General features: G+C 38.8%; 1 protein-coding gene across 2 annotated transcripts in view; it reads left to right on the top strand.

The window, feature by feature from the left end:
• The window catches only part of LOC124085602 (ubiquinol-cytochrome-c reductase complex assembly factor 1), a 92,277-nt gene that overhangs the window by 42,365 nt on the left and 30,502 nt on the right, over positions 1-19,410 (top strand). For both annotated transcript variants that reach the window (XM_046433416.2, XM_046433415.2), the window contains exon 7: positions 6,574-6,682. In XM_046433416.2, the coding sequence (XP_046289372.1) occupies positions 6,574-6,682 (109 nt within the window). The remainder of the gene's footprint in view (positions 1-6,573; positions 6,683-19,410) is intronic.

Here is a 19,410-nt window from a genome sequence, read left to right as displayed (position 1 = left end):
GTCCTGGTAACTCTTAACTGTATTTTGCCATACAGTTGTTTTTGAGTTGCAGTGGGTAGATTTACCCTGTTCTATTGCTGTGCCATTTTTGTGTGTATGTGTGTGTATTTCAAATAAATGTTTAATTTCCCCCCTTTCCTGTTAGACAGCCAACAGTTACTTTTTGTTTTGTTTTGAGACAAGGTCTCATATGTTGCCCAGGCTGATCTCGAACTCCTAAGCTCCAGTGATCCTCCTACTGCACCCTCTTGAATAGTTGGGACTACAGGTGTGCACCCTCATGCCTGGCTATATTTTGTCGTTATAGACATGCTTGCCTAAAGTTAGCTAGTCTTTTCTCTTCTGATATGCTATTTCTAATGTGATGTTTGTTTTGAAACTTAAATTACTGCCCTTGTGAGGATTAAGTAAAAAAATACAGTAAAAGGGTTCTGGTGGGTTTGTTCTAGTTGTTCAAGAAGGCAAACACAATATGACTGTGGGATCATATTGTGTAGGTTCAGACCTCAGCTTTGACATATGAATGGGCTACTAGGACTTGGTTTTCTCAGCTGTGAAATGAGACTGTAGGAAATAGTAGCCTCATAGAATTATAAAGATTAAATGAAACATGTCCAAAGCCCTTAGTCTAGTGTCTGGCACACAATTGCCTTTGTTGTTAATTATAGCTCTTGTTCATTTTTACTATTTTAGTTTTTTTTCTTTAGTCATTTTTAGAATAGGAAAATTTGCAGATGAACTGAATTTAGCCTAGATCAGATGTTACCTTAACGATTGTTGTAAATTAGTAAAAATCTATTATCTCTGGTGTTCATAAAAGACTCCGTTGGGACAACTGTGGTATCTGTGGATGAAACAGTTGTAATTGAGCTCTCTTCACTTCCATCTTATATGATAATATATAAGGTATTTCTCAATGTAAAAATAATGTATGTAGAACGTTGCCATTGTGAAAAAAGGGAAAGAAAAGAAGCTTCCCATTTATGTAAAAGGATGAATAGGTATTCACCCAGGAGGGATTCCTAAGAAACTAGTTACTATGATTGCTGGGGGAGGAAAGTAGCAAGGAGACTTTGTTTTTATTACCTTGTACACATATTACCTGTTCACAACAGTTGTTAACAGAGAAAGGAGTAGACTGTGATAAGCTTCAAGGTCAAGTAGTCTAGGAATTGGCCTTCAGCGTCTTGTCTGGACTTCCCAGGAGGCTGGCTGTCCAGCTGTGGGCCCAACCTTCAGCTCTGCTTTTCCCTTGAACGGGATAAACACAAATGTTCTTCACAATAGGACTATTTTTCTGTCCTTCATTACATAAAGAATGTGATTCACAAACTTAGGGCAAAAATTAATTGAGCTTTTAGATAACTGAATAGTGCTGGTGATTGAACAGCCCTGAGGATTGGATCTTATTTTCCTAGAATTCATGGGAATCATTAGCACACTAGCTGTTGTTAGAAGAAATGATTCCTAATTTTTTTTTTTTTTTAGTTATAGATGGTCACATTACCTTTATTTTTTTTATTTATTTTTATGTAGTGCTGAGGATTGAACCCAGTGCCTCATGTGTGCTAGGCAAATAAGTACTCTACCACTGAGCTACAACCCTATCCCCCTCCTGGTTTGGTTTAAAACTTAAGCTGAAATTTTGCTCTAGAGCTTTATATTTGAAAGTGTTTTGTATCAATCAAATATCCATCAAACTAATTTGCTACATTGTTTTAGTAGTAATTCACATTTTCCCTCCTTGCATTTACAGGCTTCAATTCATATTTTCTTAACTGTTAGGTGCAGTTATAACAAACTTTGCTGATTAAGTATCTCTCAAAAGGCAGTGCTGTCTTCAGTGAGTGTTTTTGGATCAACAGCTCTGATTACCATTGTTCTTTTAACGCAAATATTCACCAAAGTTGTAATTTTTTAGCCCTGGTGACATTAATATTTAATTGCAGGGCTGAGGCTGGGAAGAAAGGGTTAACTTTTCATTTGCTCTCATCTGTTTTGAATGTCAAAATCTTACTTACTACATTTCTTCTTCCAGTGGCTCACCTTGGTCTCCTTAGTCTTAGACTTTTTCTTAGTAGGACATTTCAAACCCTTCATGACTTTTCTAGATCCATTTTCCTGTTTCCTATAACCTGCCCTCCCACACATCTAGGTATTCATTTTTCCCTTACCATGTGCTGACCTCTTCCATATCCCTGCCTTTGCTTTTAATATTCTATTTGTTGGAAAGCCAGTGTTGGGGATTAAACCCAAGGTTTTGCAAATGCTCTAACTCTGAGCTATATCCCCAGTCCTAGAAAGTCCCTACCACCCCACCCCACCCACCCCCCCTTTTTTTTTTTTTTTTTGTCTCTGCTTATCCAACTTCAGCTATTCTTCTAAGCCCCAGGTACAATGTCTCCTTTTCCATGAAGCTTTCTCTGATCCCAGTCAAAAATAATCCTCTTAAACTCCATTGCACTTTCTCCTGGGATACTTATCACATTGTCTTTTAGGGCTGTTTGCATGTGGCATACGTTACCTCCCCAAGGAGACAAACTGCTCCTTGAAAGCTGGGTTCTAGCTTTACCCATCACTGAAATACCCACACCAGTCATATACCTCCACACAGTAGGAGCTCAGTTATGTTCATTGGATGAATTGTCAGTCACCTTCTTGAGAGTGTCTTTACTTTGTATTATCTTTTCAATCATTTGAGCAACTGTTATCTATAAGAGCTATGAATGAGCTGTGCTGTGAAACCCAAAACACTTCACCCCATGTTGATATAGTTAGAAAGTTTATGGTCTGAGAAAAATCCATGCCTTTTAAACCTCAGAGGGCAGGTGTATTAACAAACTACAGAATTTTCAAATAAATGAAGAATTCCATTACCTCACTATTGGTGTTGATGAATTGGCCTCTGACAACACTTAAGCATCAAAACACACAGTGTCTTTTCAGGTGAGAGACTGACATGAGTGATTTGATTAACTTTTTGAAAAGTCTTGTAAGAAAGGACTGTTGAACTTTCCCCAGTTTGTTTCTGAATATGTCCTGTATCATATAAAGTAGGCCAGTCTTTTTCCATAACTTGTTTCATTATTGTCTCTAAGTGTTATTTCTTATGCACTAATTGGGTTCACATTTAGAGGTTACAAATAAAGAATCGTAACATTGAATCACATTAGAGATCAGGTAGTCAGCCTCCTGTGTGAGCTGTGTTCCCAAACAAACATTTATTCAGTAATGGGCAAGTACTCTACTTTTTGAGGTCAGTCGTTTGTTCTATTATTCAAGTCGTCGTCGTCGTCGTCGTCTTCTTCTTCTTCTTCTTCTTCTTCTTCTTCTTCCTCCTTCCTCCTTCTCCTCCTCCTCTCTCTTCTCCTCCTCCCCCTCCCCAGCAGCACTTAATCACTGAACCACATCCTCAGCCCTTTTTGTTTTTTATTTTGAGACAGAGTCTCTCTAAGTTACTGAGGCTGCCCTTGAACTTGCAGTCTTCCTGTCTGACCCTCCCACGTCCCTGAGATTACAGGCATGAGCCTCCATGCCCAGCTGTCATTCAGATCTTGTTGTTCAATATTGAGTAAATCTTTCTCCCTCTATGGCCCACCCCTTGGTTTTAATTCACACTCTTGGATAAACGGTCTAGTCACTTCTCTGTTATGTTTAAGGCCCCTCTCCTATTTTTATCCAAGTTAGATGCCTTCTTACCTTTCATCTCTTCTACTTTTCTCTCTTTAAATTTTATTTTATTTTTAATTGACACATAATTATACATATTTAAGGGGTATAATGTGGTTTTCTTTTTTTTTTGAACCAGGGATTGAACTCAGGGCTACTCGACCACTGAGCCACATCCCCAGCCCTATTTTGTATTTTATTCCGAGACAGGGTCTCACTGAGTTGCTTAGTGCCTCGCCTTTGCTGAGGCTAGCTTGAATTTGTGATTCTCCTGTCTCAGCTTCCTGAGCCACTGGGATTACAGGTGTGTGCCACTGCACCCAGCTATAATGTAATTTTTTTTTTTTTTTTTTTGGTGCTAGGGATTGAACCCAGGGCCTTGTGCATGTGAGGCAAGCACTCCACCAATTGAGCTATAGCCCCAGCTCTAATGTGAAATTTGATATATGTTACATTACTATCAAGTCAGAGTAATTAGCATATCCATCACCTCATATATATACTATTTCTTCCGGGTGAGAACATTCAAAATCTCTCTTCTAGCTGTTTGGAATTGTTGTAGTTAAAGCTTTGTCCCGGGGTTTCATTAACTGACTTCCAGACCACTCATGTATAATCGAATCAAGCCTTTATTGAAGCACACTAGTGGCGGCTGACCAGAACATAAAGCTGTTCCCCTGATCAGCCCCGAACAATTGCAAGGGTGCTCCTTATAAGACTGAAAACCGCAAAAGGAATGTTCGGGGGTCTAGCCAATGCAAGCAAGCAGGTTACAGAAGCGGGAGAGTGCAGTCAAGTGGTGGGAAGCCTAACCAATCACAGTTAGCCCAGTCAACCCAGTTACAGAAACAGAGTCCTGTTATCCTAGTTACAGAAACAATGCCCCATTAGGTAGTTCCGTGTTCTTAAAGGTTTCTATAGCAATAGGAAAAGAACATCACCCCAGTCATGACCCTTCTACTTGGCATGGTCGTTCTACAGGATGAAGTCATAAAACAAAATGGAGTCACATTTTCTTCTACTATCATAGAATATGTAATATATTATTGTTAACTGTGGTCACCCTATTGTGCAGTGGAACACCAGAACTTATTCTTCCATCTAACTGTATCCTTTGTCTCTTAAAATATAATGTTCAAAACTGTAATCAGTAGATTCTGCTATTCCAAATAGATCTTGATCTGTGCTGAGTAGAACCAAAGTCTCACTTTGCATGTTGAGGATATAGTTCCATGGCTATATCTAAAATCACTTTAATTGGGAGGCAACATCATCATTTTGTTGACTTTACCTGTAAGATGTTTTCACATGTAGGTAGTTGTGTCTCATCTATCCTTGTACCCCTGCATTTGTTCTTCAGCCATTGACACTGCCTGTTTGAAATATTTTTGGCTCATGGTTGGGTCATCTAGCATATTTGTTTTTCTGTCTAGCTTCTTGTCATTTGGCAGTTTGATAAGTGTGTTTTCTTTCTCCATCTTAGTCATGAAAAGAGATGTTTAGGCAGGCCAGGCTGGAATCTTTCCATTGTACCACGCTGTTGCTAGTAGATTTTAATGGGCAGGATTAATTATATTAGGAGAGAGAGAATTGTCAGTTTAGACTGATCATTCCATAATTACAGCAGGAATTGTCGTCTGTTGTAGCTACTTAACAATTAATGACAGACAGTAGAAATCAGTATGGTTATAAAATTAGGAACCAATTTGAGAGGTTGGTGATCTTGCTTATATTCTTATATATAATTAAATATAATATTTATTAGTTAGTAAAATATAACTTTTATCTTCATATATGAGGTTATAAGCAGAGAACCCTCTGGCTATGTGGCATAGGGAAAGGGCCCTAAACTTGGCCTTATTATGTTTATTCATTTAGTTATTCAGTACATATCTATTGAATGTCTTCTACATGGAGATACAATGTTGAAAAAAACCAAAGCTTGATCTTTGCTTTCAGTGGAATTTACATCAAGTGGGTGAAACAATTTAATACTTTAAAAAAAGTAATTATAATACTTTTTATGATCTGTGTTCTAGACAAGTGTTATCGAACAGAAATACAATGCAAGCTATACCTGTAATTTAAAATTTTGTAGTAGCTAAGTTTTGTTTTTTTTTTTTTTCTTATTCCAAGGATTGAACCCAAGGGTGCTTAACCACTGAACCACATCTCCAGCCCTTTTTAAATATTTTATTAGAAACAGGGTGTCACTGAGTTATGTAAGGCCTTGCTAAGTTGCTAAGGCTGGATTTGAACTTGGGATCCTTGGGGTCCTCCTGACTCAGCCTCCTAAGTGGCTGAGAGTTTTAAAAGCAAAAAGGAACAAATGAAATTAATAATATATTTTATTTAACTCATCTGAAATATTATTTCAACATGAAATCAATTTTAAAAATTGGATATTTTCTATTCTCTTTCTTGGACTAAATCTTTGAAGTCTTTGGATTTATTCACATTTAAAGTGCTCAATAGCCACAGATTTCTAGTGGCTACTATAGGGACAGTGTTGTTCTTTACTCAGTAAATAGATGACTTTGTGGTGTCAGGAAAATTACTTTTATTCTTTAGGATTCCTGTTTCCATCAGTAAAATGAAGGGTTCAAATTTGCTTATCTTTTCACAACTAAATGTGGTCTCTTCCACGTGTGAGGGAGCCTTCTGAGGTGCGCTGAATAACCCATGTCCATCTGGGTGTTGCTTTCATGGATAATATTGTGAAAAAATTCATCAAACTGTACAGTTAAGGTTAATACAGTTTATAAAGTCTGCATTGTATGTGAATAAACATTTTTTAAAAAGGTCACTTCCAGTTTTTTGATTCGATGCCCTTTGCTAAAATCACTCTGATGTAAATGTAAGGTGTGAACGATGCCTAACAGCCTCTCTGTCTTCTTCCACTAGGATGTGTCTAGTCCGAATGAAGCAGGAAGGCCGGAGTGGGAAATATATGTGTCGTATCATAGTTCATTTTATGTGGGAAGATGTTGAGCAGCGTGGCAGAGTCATGGGGGTAAGTGCTGGATGTCAGATCTGGATCTGGACAACTCTGGTGAGGGATTGCCTGACTAGAGTGTGGGGTTTTATCTGTTTTAGAATGGCCTTGCTTTGGATTTCTGTGAAAATGCTGCCTTATGTCTAGAGGCATTTCAGCTGGTGTTACTTTTCTACCTCTATTGAGACTGACACACTACAGATACATTATGTGTTTATACATGTTATTGTGGTTTATCAGTGTGAGGACATCCTGGGTATGGAGAGAGGTTACACGTCCCAAATCATGGTGATAGAAGGGATGGAATGGGTAAAGAAGGGAATCAAATACTAATCCAGTTTAAGGACACTTTGCTTTTGATACTAATGCAATATGTGAACCAGTTCTGATATAAAAATCATGTTATAAATATTTCAGTTCTTGCACTATTCTCAGGAGCTAAAAAAGCAAGCTCCTCGATCACTAGCAACATAGAAAACTTCAGCAGAATATCCACTGAAAACATACATCAGTACATTTAATAATTAGCCTTAGAAAGGAGAGTATATGGTATATATGTCACCAGGAGTATGATGACAGTAGAAGAATGAAACCAAAACATTGGGATACTATTTATTATATAAACAGTAATTTTGTCTGTTTTTGTCTCCATACTTGATCGTAGCCAAAAGACTGAGAAGCAATTATGTTTTATCTCTAGACCATTGATTTTTAGTAGTTCCTTGTTATTTCCTAATTTGTTATCTTCCAGCTTGGGAGAATCATCTGACTGGGTCACAAAATGGTTTAATTTATTAGAAAAGTTACACATGCTCATAGAATAAAAACAAGCAGTAGAAAGTGCTTAATGTAAAAAACAAGTGTATTTTTCTTATTTCAACTCCCCATAAGTAACCGCAGGTCAGAATTGATGTATATTTTTCTAGTATTTTCTATACAAATATATAAATGTATATTCTTTTAACATGACACAGGTGGGCTTATACTATGTACTCTATTCTGAGTCTTGGCTTTTTTTTCACTAATATGTATTAAAAATGTTTTTACTTACACTTGTTTTTTAAATTCAAAATGTGTTAACTAAGGCTAAAATTTCTTTAATCATCAATCTCAATCCTGGCCATTTATCTCTTTCCAAGAAATAACTACCATTTCCATTTTGGTGTGTATCTTTTTTTTTTTTTAAATTAAAAAAAATGTTTTTTAGTTATAGGTGAACACAATATCTTTATTTTTATGTGGTGCTGAGGATCGAACCCAGTGCCTCACGCATATGCTAGGCAAGCGCTGTACCTCTGATCCACAACCCCAGCCCTGGCGTGTATCTTTTAAGACTCTTTCCTCTGCTATCTATAGAAAATATGTAGTGTGTTTTCTTTATGTACTTATATGCAACTTTCTTTCCATGCTTCATGTTTTACTTTTATTTATTGTAACTATCTTCACACATTCCTATGCTATTGTCTGTTGGCATTTGTGTTTATTCTGTGTGTAAAATTGTAGTCTTTGAGACTACATCATGGAGGGGATGGTTGCCTCTTGGGAACCTGGGTTGAGGGTTTTTTCAGATTCTCATATGTCTTTGAAGGAGCTGCATCTATAGGAAGCTTGGCAAACATGGGTTTGCATAAGTATTTTCATTGACATTTACATGGCATTCCCTGGGACAACAGACCGTTGGCATTTTCTGTTCATTCTTAAAAAGTAACATGTATCAAAGTTTTAACTGCAATCATCATTATCATCATCATCATCATCATCATCATCATTTTGAAATCAGTATTGAACTTTCTTTGTAATTGTCTCTAGTTCCATTTTCATTTTTCTCACTGTTGCGCTTGTCAGCTCTCTTGGCTGTTGAGTGAAATCAGCAACCTTTAAGCTATTCATGCAGCTGACTGTTCCACATGCCCTCAAGTTCTCAGTATGCAGTTCTGTGGCAACACACAGCATTCCATTTAATGATGACCAGTGATACCCTCTGGCCAGCCAAAGCCTTGGCTCACTGCCAGCCACTTGGTCACGCAGTAGCTCTTCTATTAGTGAACTTGTTTTTCTTATCACTGTTGACTAAACTCTGCTGGAAGTTGGGCCACTGGAGCCATGTGGGTCACAGCTGTCCCATCCTGAATAGCTTAGTAAGCCATAAATTGCTGACTCCTGGACCACAGGAATCTTTTCATTGTCCCCCACTTCCATGAATTTCCTTTCACATCTCTATCACAATATTCAACATTTCGAGCCCTCTCCTGTGTTATTTTTGTGTAATCTCCCTTCTATTTAACTGTAGGCTTTATAAAAGCAGGAAGCTGTCTTGTTCAGTTTTTTGCTTATGTAATAAACATTGATTGAATATTTGTCAGAATGAGTCAGTAAATTGAACTTCTGCCTCTGGAATTCTGGTTTTTGTTTTTGTTTTTGTTTTTGGGGTTTTAGGGATTGAACTCAGGGGCACTTGACCACTGAGCCACATCCCCAGCCCTACTTTGTATTTTAGTTAGAGACAGGGTCTCACTGAGTTGCTTAATGCCTCACTTTTGCTGAGGCTGGCTTTAAACTCGTGATTCTCCTGCCTCAGCCTCCTGAGCCGCTGGGATTACAGGCGTGCACCACTGTGCCCAGCTTGGAATTCTGTTTCAAAGTCACCTTATTTATCAGATAAATCATGCCTGATTTACTAGTCTCTGGTCCATTTGTACATCAGTGCAGTCCTACAGGAATTAGTGTGCCCCTATTTTATCCAGCCTTTTTTTCCCCTCTATTTGCTGCCCTGAAAGGAAGTGTTTTAGATCAGTGTTCCTCAGACTTTAATGTGCCTATCTATAGTTTACCTGAGAATCTTATTAAAATTAAAATACAGATTCTGATTCAGTAGGTTTTGGGATGGGGTCAGAGAAGTGATTTTTTTTTTTTTTTTTTTATACTGGGAATTGAACCCAGGGGCACTCAACCACTGATCTGTACACCCTATCCTTTTAAAAAATTTTGAGGCAGGAGTTTGCTAGGTCACTGAATCCTCCTGCCTTAGCCTCCAGGGTTGCTGGGATTATAGGCATGTACCATCATGCTAAGAATCTACATTTCTAAAAAGCTTCCAGGTTGTGCTAATGTTGCTAATGATGCAGGATAGGGGAGGAGGTAGCCACACTTTGAATAGCAAGGTTGTAGGTGATTCCTATAGTACAGGTTCTTAAACTGCCTTCATGAAGAGAAATGCCCAAGCTCTGATTTAGTTATAAAGACTATAAGTAAAAGACAATGATTTAAAAATAATAGAGATTTGGAAGAGTTGAGGAATTACTCTTACTGCTTTTCTATTATAATTGACTTGATCCCGCCTTTTCCAACCTCATGGTATAAACAGACCCCTTTGTATAGCAAGACATTAGTACATTAACCACATCTGAGTTGTGTGTGTGTAGAGGGAATCTCAGTCTTCTGTGAGCATACAACTGGAAGAAATGGGACATGTGGCTGGAGAAAAGTAGTAGGTAACATGGAGCCGGTCTGGCTTGGTACTCACCCAGACTGGTAAGTCTTTCCTCTTTGTATCTTCTGTGCCTCATTTCTTCATTAAAAAAAAGCACCAGGTGGTGATGGGTCTAACTACATGATTTCCAAGTTTCTTTTCAGCTTTGAAAACCTATGATTTGAAGGTGGTAATTTGCAAATCTATCTCTGTGTTATTTGGCATCTCAGTTATACCTCTGTAAGAAAACTCATATAACAAGTAAAATTTATAAAACAGATCAATACAGTGGTGATTTTTCTCATGTGAAAGAATTCTTAGAGGCCATTACTTTTAGTGGGTTGGTGTGGGTAAGATCAAGAACCATGAGAGCCAATGGCAAACTAATGAATCAGAAATTTGAATCAACAACTCCTTTGGAATTAGAATTCCAATCAAGAACTCCTTTGACATTAGAGTTCTCATTTCATAAAAGTGGGAGAACTTTCATTTTACCAAAGTTTTCTTTTTACCAGCTTTTTAGGAGCCCAACGATTGCAAAAATGGGGCAGACTCATATATCATCAGTGAAGCTGGTATAAAAAGCAAGTGTTAAATTTGAGGTTTCAAAAATCACAGCAATAATTTAGAGTGTTCTGACTTAAAAAAAATATTATTTGGGATTTAAACATATAAATTAGCTGTGGAAATAAAGTTCATTATATCACCTCATCTGGTCTTGTTTTATTTCATTAACTGGTTCTTAAAAACCTTTGTGAGCTGAGTTGCAGCTGAAGAGGTTGGAGACCATTTTTCCTTGGGCCCTTGCCGCACTCCTGAGTGTTGGTAAGAGTAAGAACTAAGACTTGACACAGCTGTAAAAACAGACAGCGCCTTTGGCCTCAGCACTTTCTCCTAGTGCAGGCAGATTTCAGATGTAAATTTCACTCTCTGCTTCTCTCTACTAATGAAGTAAGTTTCTTTTGCTGGGTTTGCAGCCAGGTGTGTCCAGTCTTGTGGCTAACCGGGGCGCTTTACTTAATTTTTCCATTTGTGACATTTCAACCAAACTTAAAAAACAAACATAAAAATTAGCTCAAGGCAGTGGCTCAAAGTGTTAATGGTAACCTTAGGCTGACTAAATGACTTCCTCTCAGTTCTGCTATGCCAGACATCTCCACCTTGTGGCTTACAATGAACAGGTTTAAGCTTTCCAAGCCAGGGAAGCAGAGGTGGGAAGGGGTGGGAGTGAGCTGTACTTCAGAAATTACAATTCATCCTATCGGTGGTCTTTGGCATGCCAGTTGCCTCAGCAAGACTTCAGATGATTTCTTGATAGTAGTATGACAGAATAAGAATGAGCCTACTTTCATCACCTGATCTCCTGCTCTCACCATAGCAGAGCTGCTTGATGGAATGGTGCAGAGGGAAAGGTGGTAAAGCTGTGGGCTAAACTGGACTCCTTCGTTAACTTCTGCCTCAGAACCAGTGTTTTGCATTGCAAGGTTCTCAGTGATCACACTCCAGACCACCTCTCCAAACTCATTTCCCCTAGTTCTTGAACCTTAAATATGTGAAACTTTCTAGCACATGTGCCTGGCACTTAGCACTCAGTGAACATCACATTCCATCCTTGCTTTCATATACTCTTCCCTCCGGCCAGGCCGAATGTCTTGTTGTTCTTGTTTTGCGTCTTTCTTCGTTTGGTGCATACACCTAGACTGCCCTAATGCTCCAGCCCCAATGCCTTCACCAAACTGGAAACCAGTCCCAGTTTTCCTTAGCTGCAAGTAAGTAATAATTTTCATGTACCTTTCCTCAGGCACTTATTCTATTTTGTATCATGATCATTCATGTATGTTGACAGACTTCCAGGTAAATTTCTGGGGACAGGATCATATGTCCCTCTTTGTATTCTCCAAAGTACCTATAATTGCCTCTTGGCTGGGCTGAATGGGTACCCAGTAAATATCTAAAGAATGAAAGAAACAGCTTTGGAAGCCCAGAATAAGTATTGAAAAAAATGGTTCAGGGAAATATCCTTTTTATTCTGAAGATATTTGTTTGCCTGTTAGTCTTAAAAATTGGAAGAAAAAGAAATGAGAAAACATTTCCCTTACCGGCAATTTTGCTGTTCCGCCCCCCCCCCCTGCTTTCCCATTTTCTGATGGAATTATTTGATTCTAAGGAAAAAAAAAAAAAAAAAAGAAAGTTTAGCTAGGCATAGTGGAGCATGCCTGAAACCTTAGTTACTCTGTAGGCAGAGACAAGACAATTGCAAATTTGAGGCCAGCCTGGGCAACGTAAATAGACTTTGTCTCAAAAGATAAAAAGGATCCCAGCAGCTCAGGAGGCGAAGGCAGGAAGATTGCATGTTCAAAGCCAACCTCATCAACTTAGTGAGGCTCTAAGCAATTCGGTGAGACCCTGTCTCTAAAAAAAATATTAAAAATGGCTGGGGATGTGGCTCAATGGTTAAATGCCCCTGGGTTCAACCCCCTGTACCAAAAAAATTAAGTAATTAATTAACTAATTTAATTAAAAGGATTGGGGATATAGCTCAATGGTAGAATGCTCTGGGTTCAGTCTCAAATACTGAGAGAAAAAGTTTATATATAGTATGTATTTCTTTTTTTTTTAAAGAGAGAGGAGAGAGAGAGAGAGAATTTTAAAAAATATTTATTTATTTTTTAGTTTTCGGCAGACACAACATCTTTGTTGGTATGTGGTGCTGAGGATCGAACCCGGGCGGCACACATGCCAGGCGAGCGCGCTACCGCTTGAGCCATATCCCCAGCCCTATAGCATGTATTTCTAAACTAGGAGGCTTTTAAATCTTAACAAAGGCTTTAGTTTTTGTGAAAATTTCCTTCAAAGTCTCCAAAACTCCCTCCCATTTCCTCCCCCCTAAAATTCTTTGAGCAGTATTGTGCTCGCGCGCGCTCGCGCGCGCGCTCGCGCGCACGCACTCACACGCACGCACTCACGCGCACGCACACACACACACACAGATCGTCAACAAAACTTTTACCATGAAGTACAAATTTTGCTATCTCTAGGTCCGAATTGAAACTCATTGTCAAAGACATTTTTGCTGTGCTGGGGATCGAACCAGAGCCTTGCTCACCCTAGGCAAAAAGATGTTTGTTTTAAAGACAAGGACTGTGATAAAGGTGTAGTTTTTAGGTCCATATGTATGAACTGTGTCAGTGTAAAGAAAGAACAATCCTTTGGGCTCAAGGCCATGAAAATAAGAATATGTGTTTGTTCTCGGATATCAATAGTTCTTTTGAAAGTTTTAAATGGCCTGAATCGTTGGAGTGGATACTCAGGAGAGAGAAAGCTAAATTCTTAGAAGGCAAAGTAATTCCATTTGGGAATTGGCTCATGAATTTAAGCTGAGTCCAACTGAAGATATACCTCTAGTGGATGCATTCCTTTCTCTACACAAGTTTCCTATCCCCAGGCCTTAAGACGTGACAAGAGAGCATGGAGTAGATATTTAAGCAGTTTCCTGACTGACCAGGAGCCTGGGTGCATGCAGCTGGGTTGCAAGTCTGATGGCTCAATCGCCTGTCCTTGTGAGTGGCTTGCTGGACTCCCTCCTTTAGGGACGTGTCCCTGAAAGAGAAGTGATAAGCTCTTGTATATTTGAAATCAACCAAAGCATGAAACTCCCCATGCTCTTGATTATGTATTTCATGGCCCGTTTTTACCTTCAGTTGTAGTGAGTTCCTGAAGTCGACTTTGTCTTTTTATGCCTACAGAACCTGAAATGGAACTTTCACATTCTAGGTATTTAGTAGATGTTTCTCAACTGAATGAATAAATGAATGAATTTAATTCTCTTTTGGTGTCTTCATTTTGTCTCAGAGAATTTTTCAGACCCCTAGCTGCCTTGGGGCACTCACACTTTCCATAATGCCCCACCTTAAAAACTCCTCTTGCTGAGTGTTCCCAGTTCAGCTCATTCTTTCAGAACAAGTTACATCTTCTTCCCCTCCTGTTCCTTTTGCCTTCTGTCTCTATGGGTGTCTAGATTTGTGTTGACATTTTTTGTTTCATGACCATAAGATAACTTAGAGCTGAATGCATGGGAGTGGGGCCCACAGCCTAAACCATTTTCCATTTTACCTTTCAGGGGTCACTAATGTTTCTCTCAAATTTCACTCAAGAGGCAGGGGACAAATAGCTCCATAAAACTGTTCTTTTTGTCTCACTTCTGATGTCACCGGCAATCCAGTCCCCAAGCTATAATGCTTAAAACCATTCTCAACTCCTGCCTCATCCTCTGCATCCACTTGGCCTTGCAGTTCTCTATTAAAAATATCTCCAGGTTTTTTCCTCTCCTCTGTTCCATTACTATACTTTAATCATCTCTCCTTTATTGTAAGTAGCTTCTAAATGAATTCCTGGTCATTCCTCACTCTAGGGAACCCTCCCACCATATAACTGACAGATTTCCTAAATCTCATCCAATCATGCCCTTCTCATTTTGGAAACATCCGAGGACTCGCATCACATATTAGGACAAAATTTAAACTTCTTGGCAATGTATATAGAATGTATATAGAATCCTTTGTGGATATATGAGAATGTGCTGTAGGGGTAGAATGTTTTAATATCTGCAAGTTATCTTCAAGTGGTTTAACAAAACAAAATGGGTGTATGGACATACAGAGATGAAGCAGCTGTCACAATATATTAACGATCATGAATCTAAAGATTAAACATGTTTTTGTTATATTGCTCTTATATCTTTTTAAAAAATTAGAGTAAAAAGAAGTAGTCATGCTCTGATTCCAGTCCACCTTTCTAGTCTAATTTCCAACAAACTGTTACCATCCCACCCCCAGAGAAAAATGTTTGCATGTATGCACACACAAAAACATTGCACTAATTTTAGAATTTTATTGATGTGTGGTGTGCCATATTGATTTGTACTTCTAGGCTTTTGTTTATGCTGTTCCCTCTGTCTAAAGTGATCTTATCCCATCTCCTCTGCTCATGGTGCTGTTGGACACAGCTAGACAGTGTCTCCTTCCTCCAAGACACTTTCCATCACTTGCCAATAATGATAGTATATTTGCCACTCTCCCCTCTGTATTGCTACAACACTCTGTACAGACTTCTGAGATAACAATGTACTGTGGTATTCTGTAATTACTGGTTTATGTAGGTCACTTGCATTGGATAGGATAAGAATCCTGGGTAAAGATTAAGTTTTAACTTCTGTTTTATGCAGCATGAGTAATATAATTACTACTTAGTTACTACTTAGTTACATAGGTACTTGGCTTCTGCTCTTAGCATTCAGCTAGCACTATCTCCCTAATACTGACTTAATGAACCATCTTTTCTGATCACGCCTGCATTCAATGTCTATGACCCTCCTTTTCCCCACAAAAAATGTGGAGGGGCTGGAGTTGTAGCTCAGTGGTAGAGCACTTGCCTAGCATGCATGAAGCACTGGGTTTGATTCTCAGCACCACATATAAATAAATAACAATAAAGGCCCATTGACAACTAAAATATATATATATATATATATATATATATATATATATATATATACACACACACACACACACACACACATTTCTTCTTTAAAGTGGATTTTTCTCTTCTTGCTCTGACTTATGGGTTCTTGGCTCTTTAGTTACATTTCTAATCTACTTTATAGGGTAAAAGAACCTTAGAATGTTACACTGAGAGCCTCAGAGAGTCTCTAATTCAGTGATTCTCAAGAGGTGAAAAGATTGCACAGGTGTATACATTTTGAAAAGAAGATGTTTGATGCATATCTCTAATTAGGGATCATAGATCTGGGTCTACTCCTGTTTCTTTGTTTAGGATATAGAGGCCCAGAGAAGTTCATTGATTTGCCCTGGGTCATACAGTTAGAAAACAGCAGAATGAGGACCACAGCTGGGACATGCCAGTTTCCAGTTCTCCATGATACCATCCCCCAAATGCAGCCTTCTCTCATGTCTTATTACCAAAGACTTCCAGAGACTAAAAGACAGCTCTTGAATCTGGAGACATTCCATTTCTTAGGTTCCATCCCAAACCTGAGGCCTCTTTTTTTTTTTTTAAGACTCTCGAATCCAATACGGCAAAGGTTTCCTACTCAACAGGACTAATAGAGATTAAGGGGAGAAAAAGACAAGAATGCTGACAATGTTCTGAATTTGTTTTCTTTTCCAGCATAGAGTCTGATGAATGTCTCCACATCATATGAATTTGCCTTAGTTGATTTTACAGTTATTTTTCAGAGACTCCTTGGTTGTGTTTTTTTAAGAGTAGGGGAATACTAAGACTGAACACTGGGAGTGGAGGGGTTGGGCCAGGAGACGAACAAAGGCGGTATTATACTGTGCACTGCAAAGCCTATAAATGAATTCAGGAGACACCTAGATGTGTTTCTAGAGGAGGGAATGGGGGTGGGGTATGGTGGAAAGGCAGAAAGGTGGGATTAAGATAAATTAAAATGGGGCCAGTTTGTTGGATAAGGGGGCAGCCTCTTCCTGTTCCCACTGTTGCTTCAGATTTCTTATTCTGCGTAGTTCAGAAGTTAAAACTTACCAGGTACCTCATGATCCCCCTCCCAGCCCTCCCTCTCTTACTTAGTAAAAGAAATTAATTTTAAGGCTATTCCAGCATGGCATAGCAGTGCTTATTACTTAAGTGCTATATCTGTTGCATGTTCCTGAGGAATCTTAGACTTAAAATTGGAAAGGAACCTTGAAATGATCTAGTTTGGAGATTCTCAAATTGTGGCCCTCAATATCAGCAGCCTCAATATCACTTGGGAATTTGTTAAGAATGCAAATTCTGGGGTTGCATGCTGGACTGCTGAATCAGAAACTTCGCAGATAGGATCCAGTAATTTTTTTTTTTTTTTAAACAAATCTTCCAGTTTGAGAATCACTGCTCATCATCTGACCCTATATTTTTGTTGTTGTTGTTTTCCCCTGTGGTACTGGGGATTGAAACCAGGGGTGCTCCACCACTCACCTATATCCTCAGTCCTTTTCATTTTTTATTTTTGAGACAAGGTCCCACTGAGTTGTTGAGGCTGATCTCAAATTTGTGATCCTCTTACTTTAGCCTTTCAAATTGCTGGTACTTCAGGTAGGCATGCGCCATGATGCCTGGCTGATTGTATTTTTAATAGATGGTGAAGCTGGGAGAGACGAGTATAAATTAGAAACTGACAGAAGAGAACTCTGGTCTTCTGGGCCAGCTGTTACAGGAGGAGCAGGGTATGAGCATGCAGTAATGCCACGTGAAAATTGGGAATGTCAACTTAATGCAGAATAGAGTTCTCTGATAGTAAGAGCTAACATTTACTGAGTGGTTTCTCTTTGCCACACACTTTATAAGCACCATTTAACATTTACCACATCTTACAACATTCATACCTGCAAGATAGATAGCATTTGAGATAGATAGTACTTCTATCCTCATTTGATAGGTGATGAAGTTAAGGCTCAGAGAGATTAGTATATTTGTTTCCTTTAGCACCTGTAACAGATTACCACAAACATGGCTTAAAACAGAAAAAGATATATTCTCCTGTATTGCTGGAGGCAAAGATAAGTTTCACTGGACTGCAGTCAAATCATGGCAGGGTTGTGCTTCTTCTGGAGGCTCTAGGGGAAAATCTGTTTTTGCCCCTTCCAGCTTAGTGACTGCTGACGTTCCTTGACTTGTGGCTACATCACTGTAATCTCTGCCTCCATATTTTTCTGTCTGGGTCAAATCTCCCTCTGCCTCTTTCTTGTAAGAATATATATGATTGCAATATAGGGCTTACCAAGATAATTCAAGCCAGTCTCCATATCGGTAGTCAAGTGTTCTTTCAGTCTCCCTCTAACTTCCATAATATATGTCACATAGCGCTGAACCTGTTGATCCTTAAGTCTGTCCTAGATCTTCCAGTTTGAGTGTTAGTTCCTAGAGGACAGAGATTCCATTTTTCCAATTTAAAAAATTAAGAGACTGTTGTGGTGCATGCCTATAATCCCAGCAACTCGGGAGGATGAGGCAGGAGGATTGCAAGTTCAAGGGCAGCCTCAGCAATTTAGCAAGTCTCTCAGCAACAAATGAGACCCTGTCTCAAAAAAATAATAAAAAGGGCTGAGGATATGGCTCAGTGATAAAGCTCCTCTGGGTTCAACCTCTAGTACCAAAGTAAAATAAAGTAAAAAATTAAGATATAGTTCACTATATCATAATATTTGCCAGGTACAGTGATGCACACTTGTAATCTCAGTGACTTGGAAGGCTGAGGCTAGAGGCTCATAAATTTGAGGCCAGCCTGGGCAACTTATCAAGACCCTGTCTCAAAAAATTAAAAAGGGCTGCTGATGTAGCTCAGTGGTAGAATGCCCTGTGTTCAATCCCCAGTACCTGCCTCCAAACAAAACAAAACCACACACCGTACTATTCACCATTTTAGTAAATTCACAGTGTTACACTGCCCTCACCACTATCTAATTCCAGAGCTTTTTTTTTTCCCCCCCCTTTGTGGTACTGGGGATGAACTCAGGGACTCTTGCATGAAAGCAAGCACTCTACCCCTAAACTACTCCCCCAGCCCATTCCAGAACATTTTTATCACCTCAGAAACAAACCCTGAATACATTAACGTCATTGCTCATCTCCCCCCTCTCCCCAGCCCCTGGAAACCAGGATCTTACTTTGCCTCTCTATGAATTTACCTATTCTGGACATTTTATATAAATGGAATGATATAATAAGCAGCCTTTTAGTTTTGGCTCTGTTCAGTTAGCATACTGTTTTCAAGGTTCATCCCTGTTGTAGCATATTTCAGTATTTATTCCTTTTTATGGATAGTCTATTGTCTGGATGTATCACATTTTATTAAGTATTGGACACTGGAGTTTTTTCTACTTTTTAGCTTTATGAATAATGCTATTATGAACATTGACATACGGTTTTCATCTGAACATATGTGTTCAGGTCTCTTGGGGATTGCTGGGTCCTATGGTGACTATATGTTAGCTTTTTTGAGGAACTCAGATATTGTATCTTTTATCAAGTGATTTGGATTCCTAGGATGATATCCAAAGTTCATTTGCTTATAATGAAGTAACAGTTTCACAATATGTAGTTGTAATCCCATTTCTTATTCTGCCAGCAAATAAACATTTACACCCACCATTTCAGACTGTAATAAGAAAGGACAGTGTGGTATAATGGAAGGAATTCTGGCCAGCCTGGCTACTCTATGGGTGAGCTTGAATAAGTCAGATCCCCTCACCTCTCTGGG

This window comes from Marmota monax, unplaced genomic scaffold (genome assembly GCF_021218885.2).
Source record: "Marmota monax isolate L192 unplaced genomic scaffold, Marmota_monax_Labrador192_F-V1.1 WCK01_AAM20220418_F8-fsc00014, whole genome shotgun sequence".
In the NCBI taxonomy this organism is placed as follows: Eukaryota; Metazoa; Chordata; class Mammalia; order Rodentia; family Sciuridae; genus Marmota; species Marmota monax.
The sequence above is the reverse complement of the archived record's forward strand: the minus strand, read 5'-3'. Positions and strand labels throughout refer to the sequence as shown.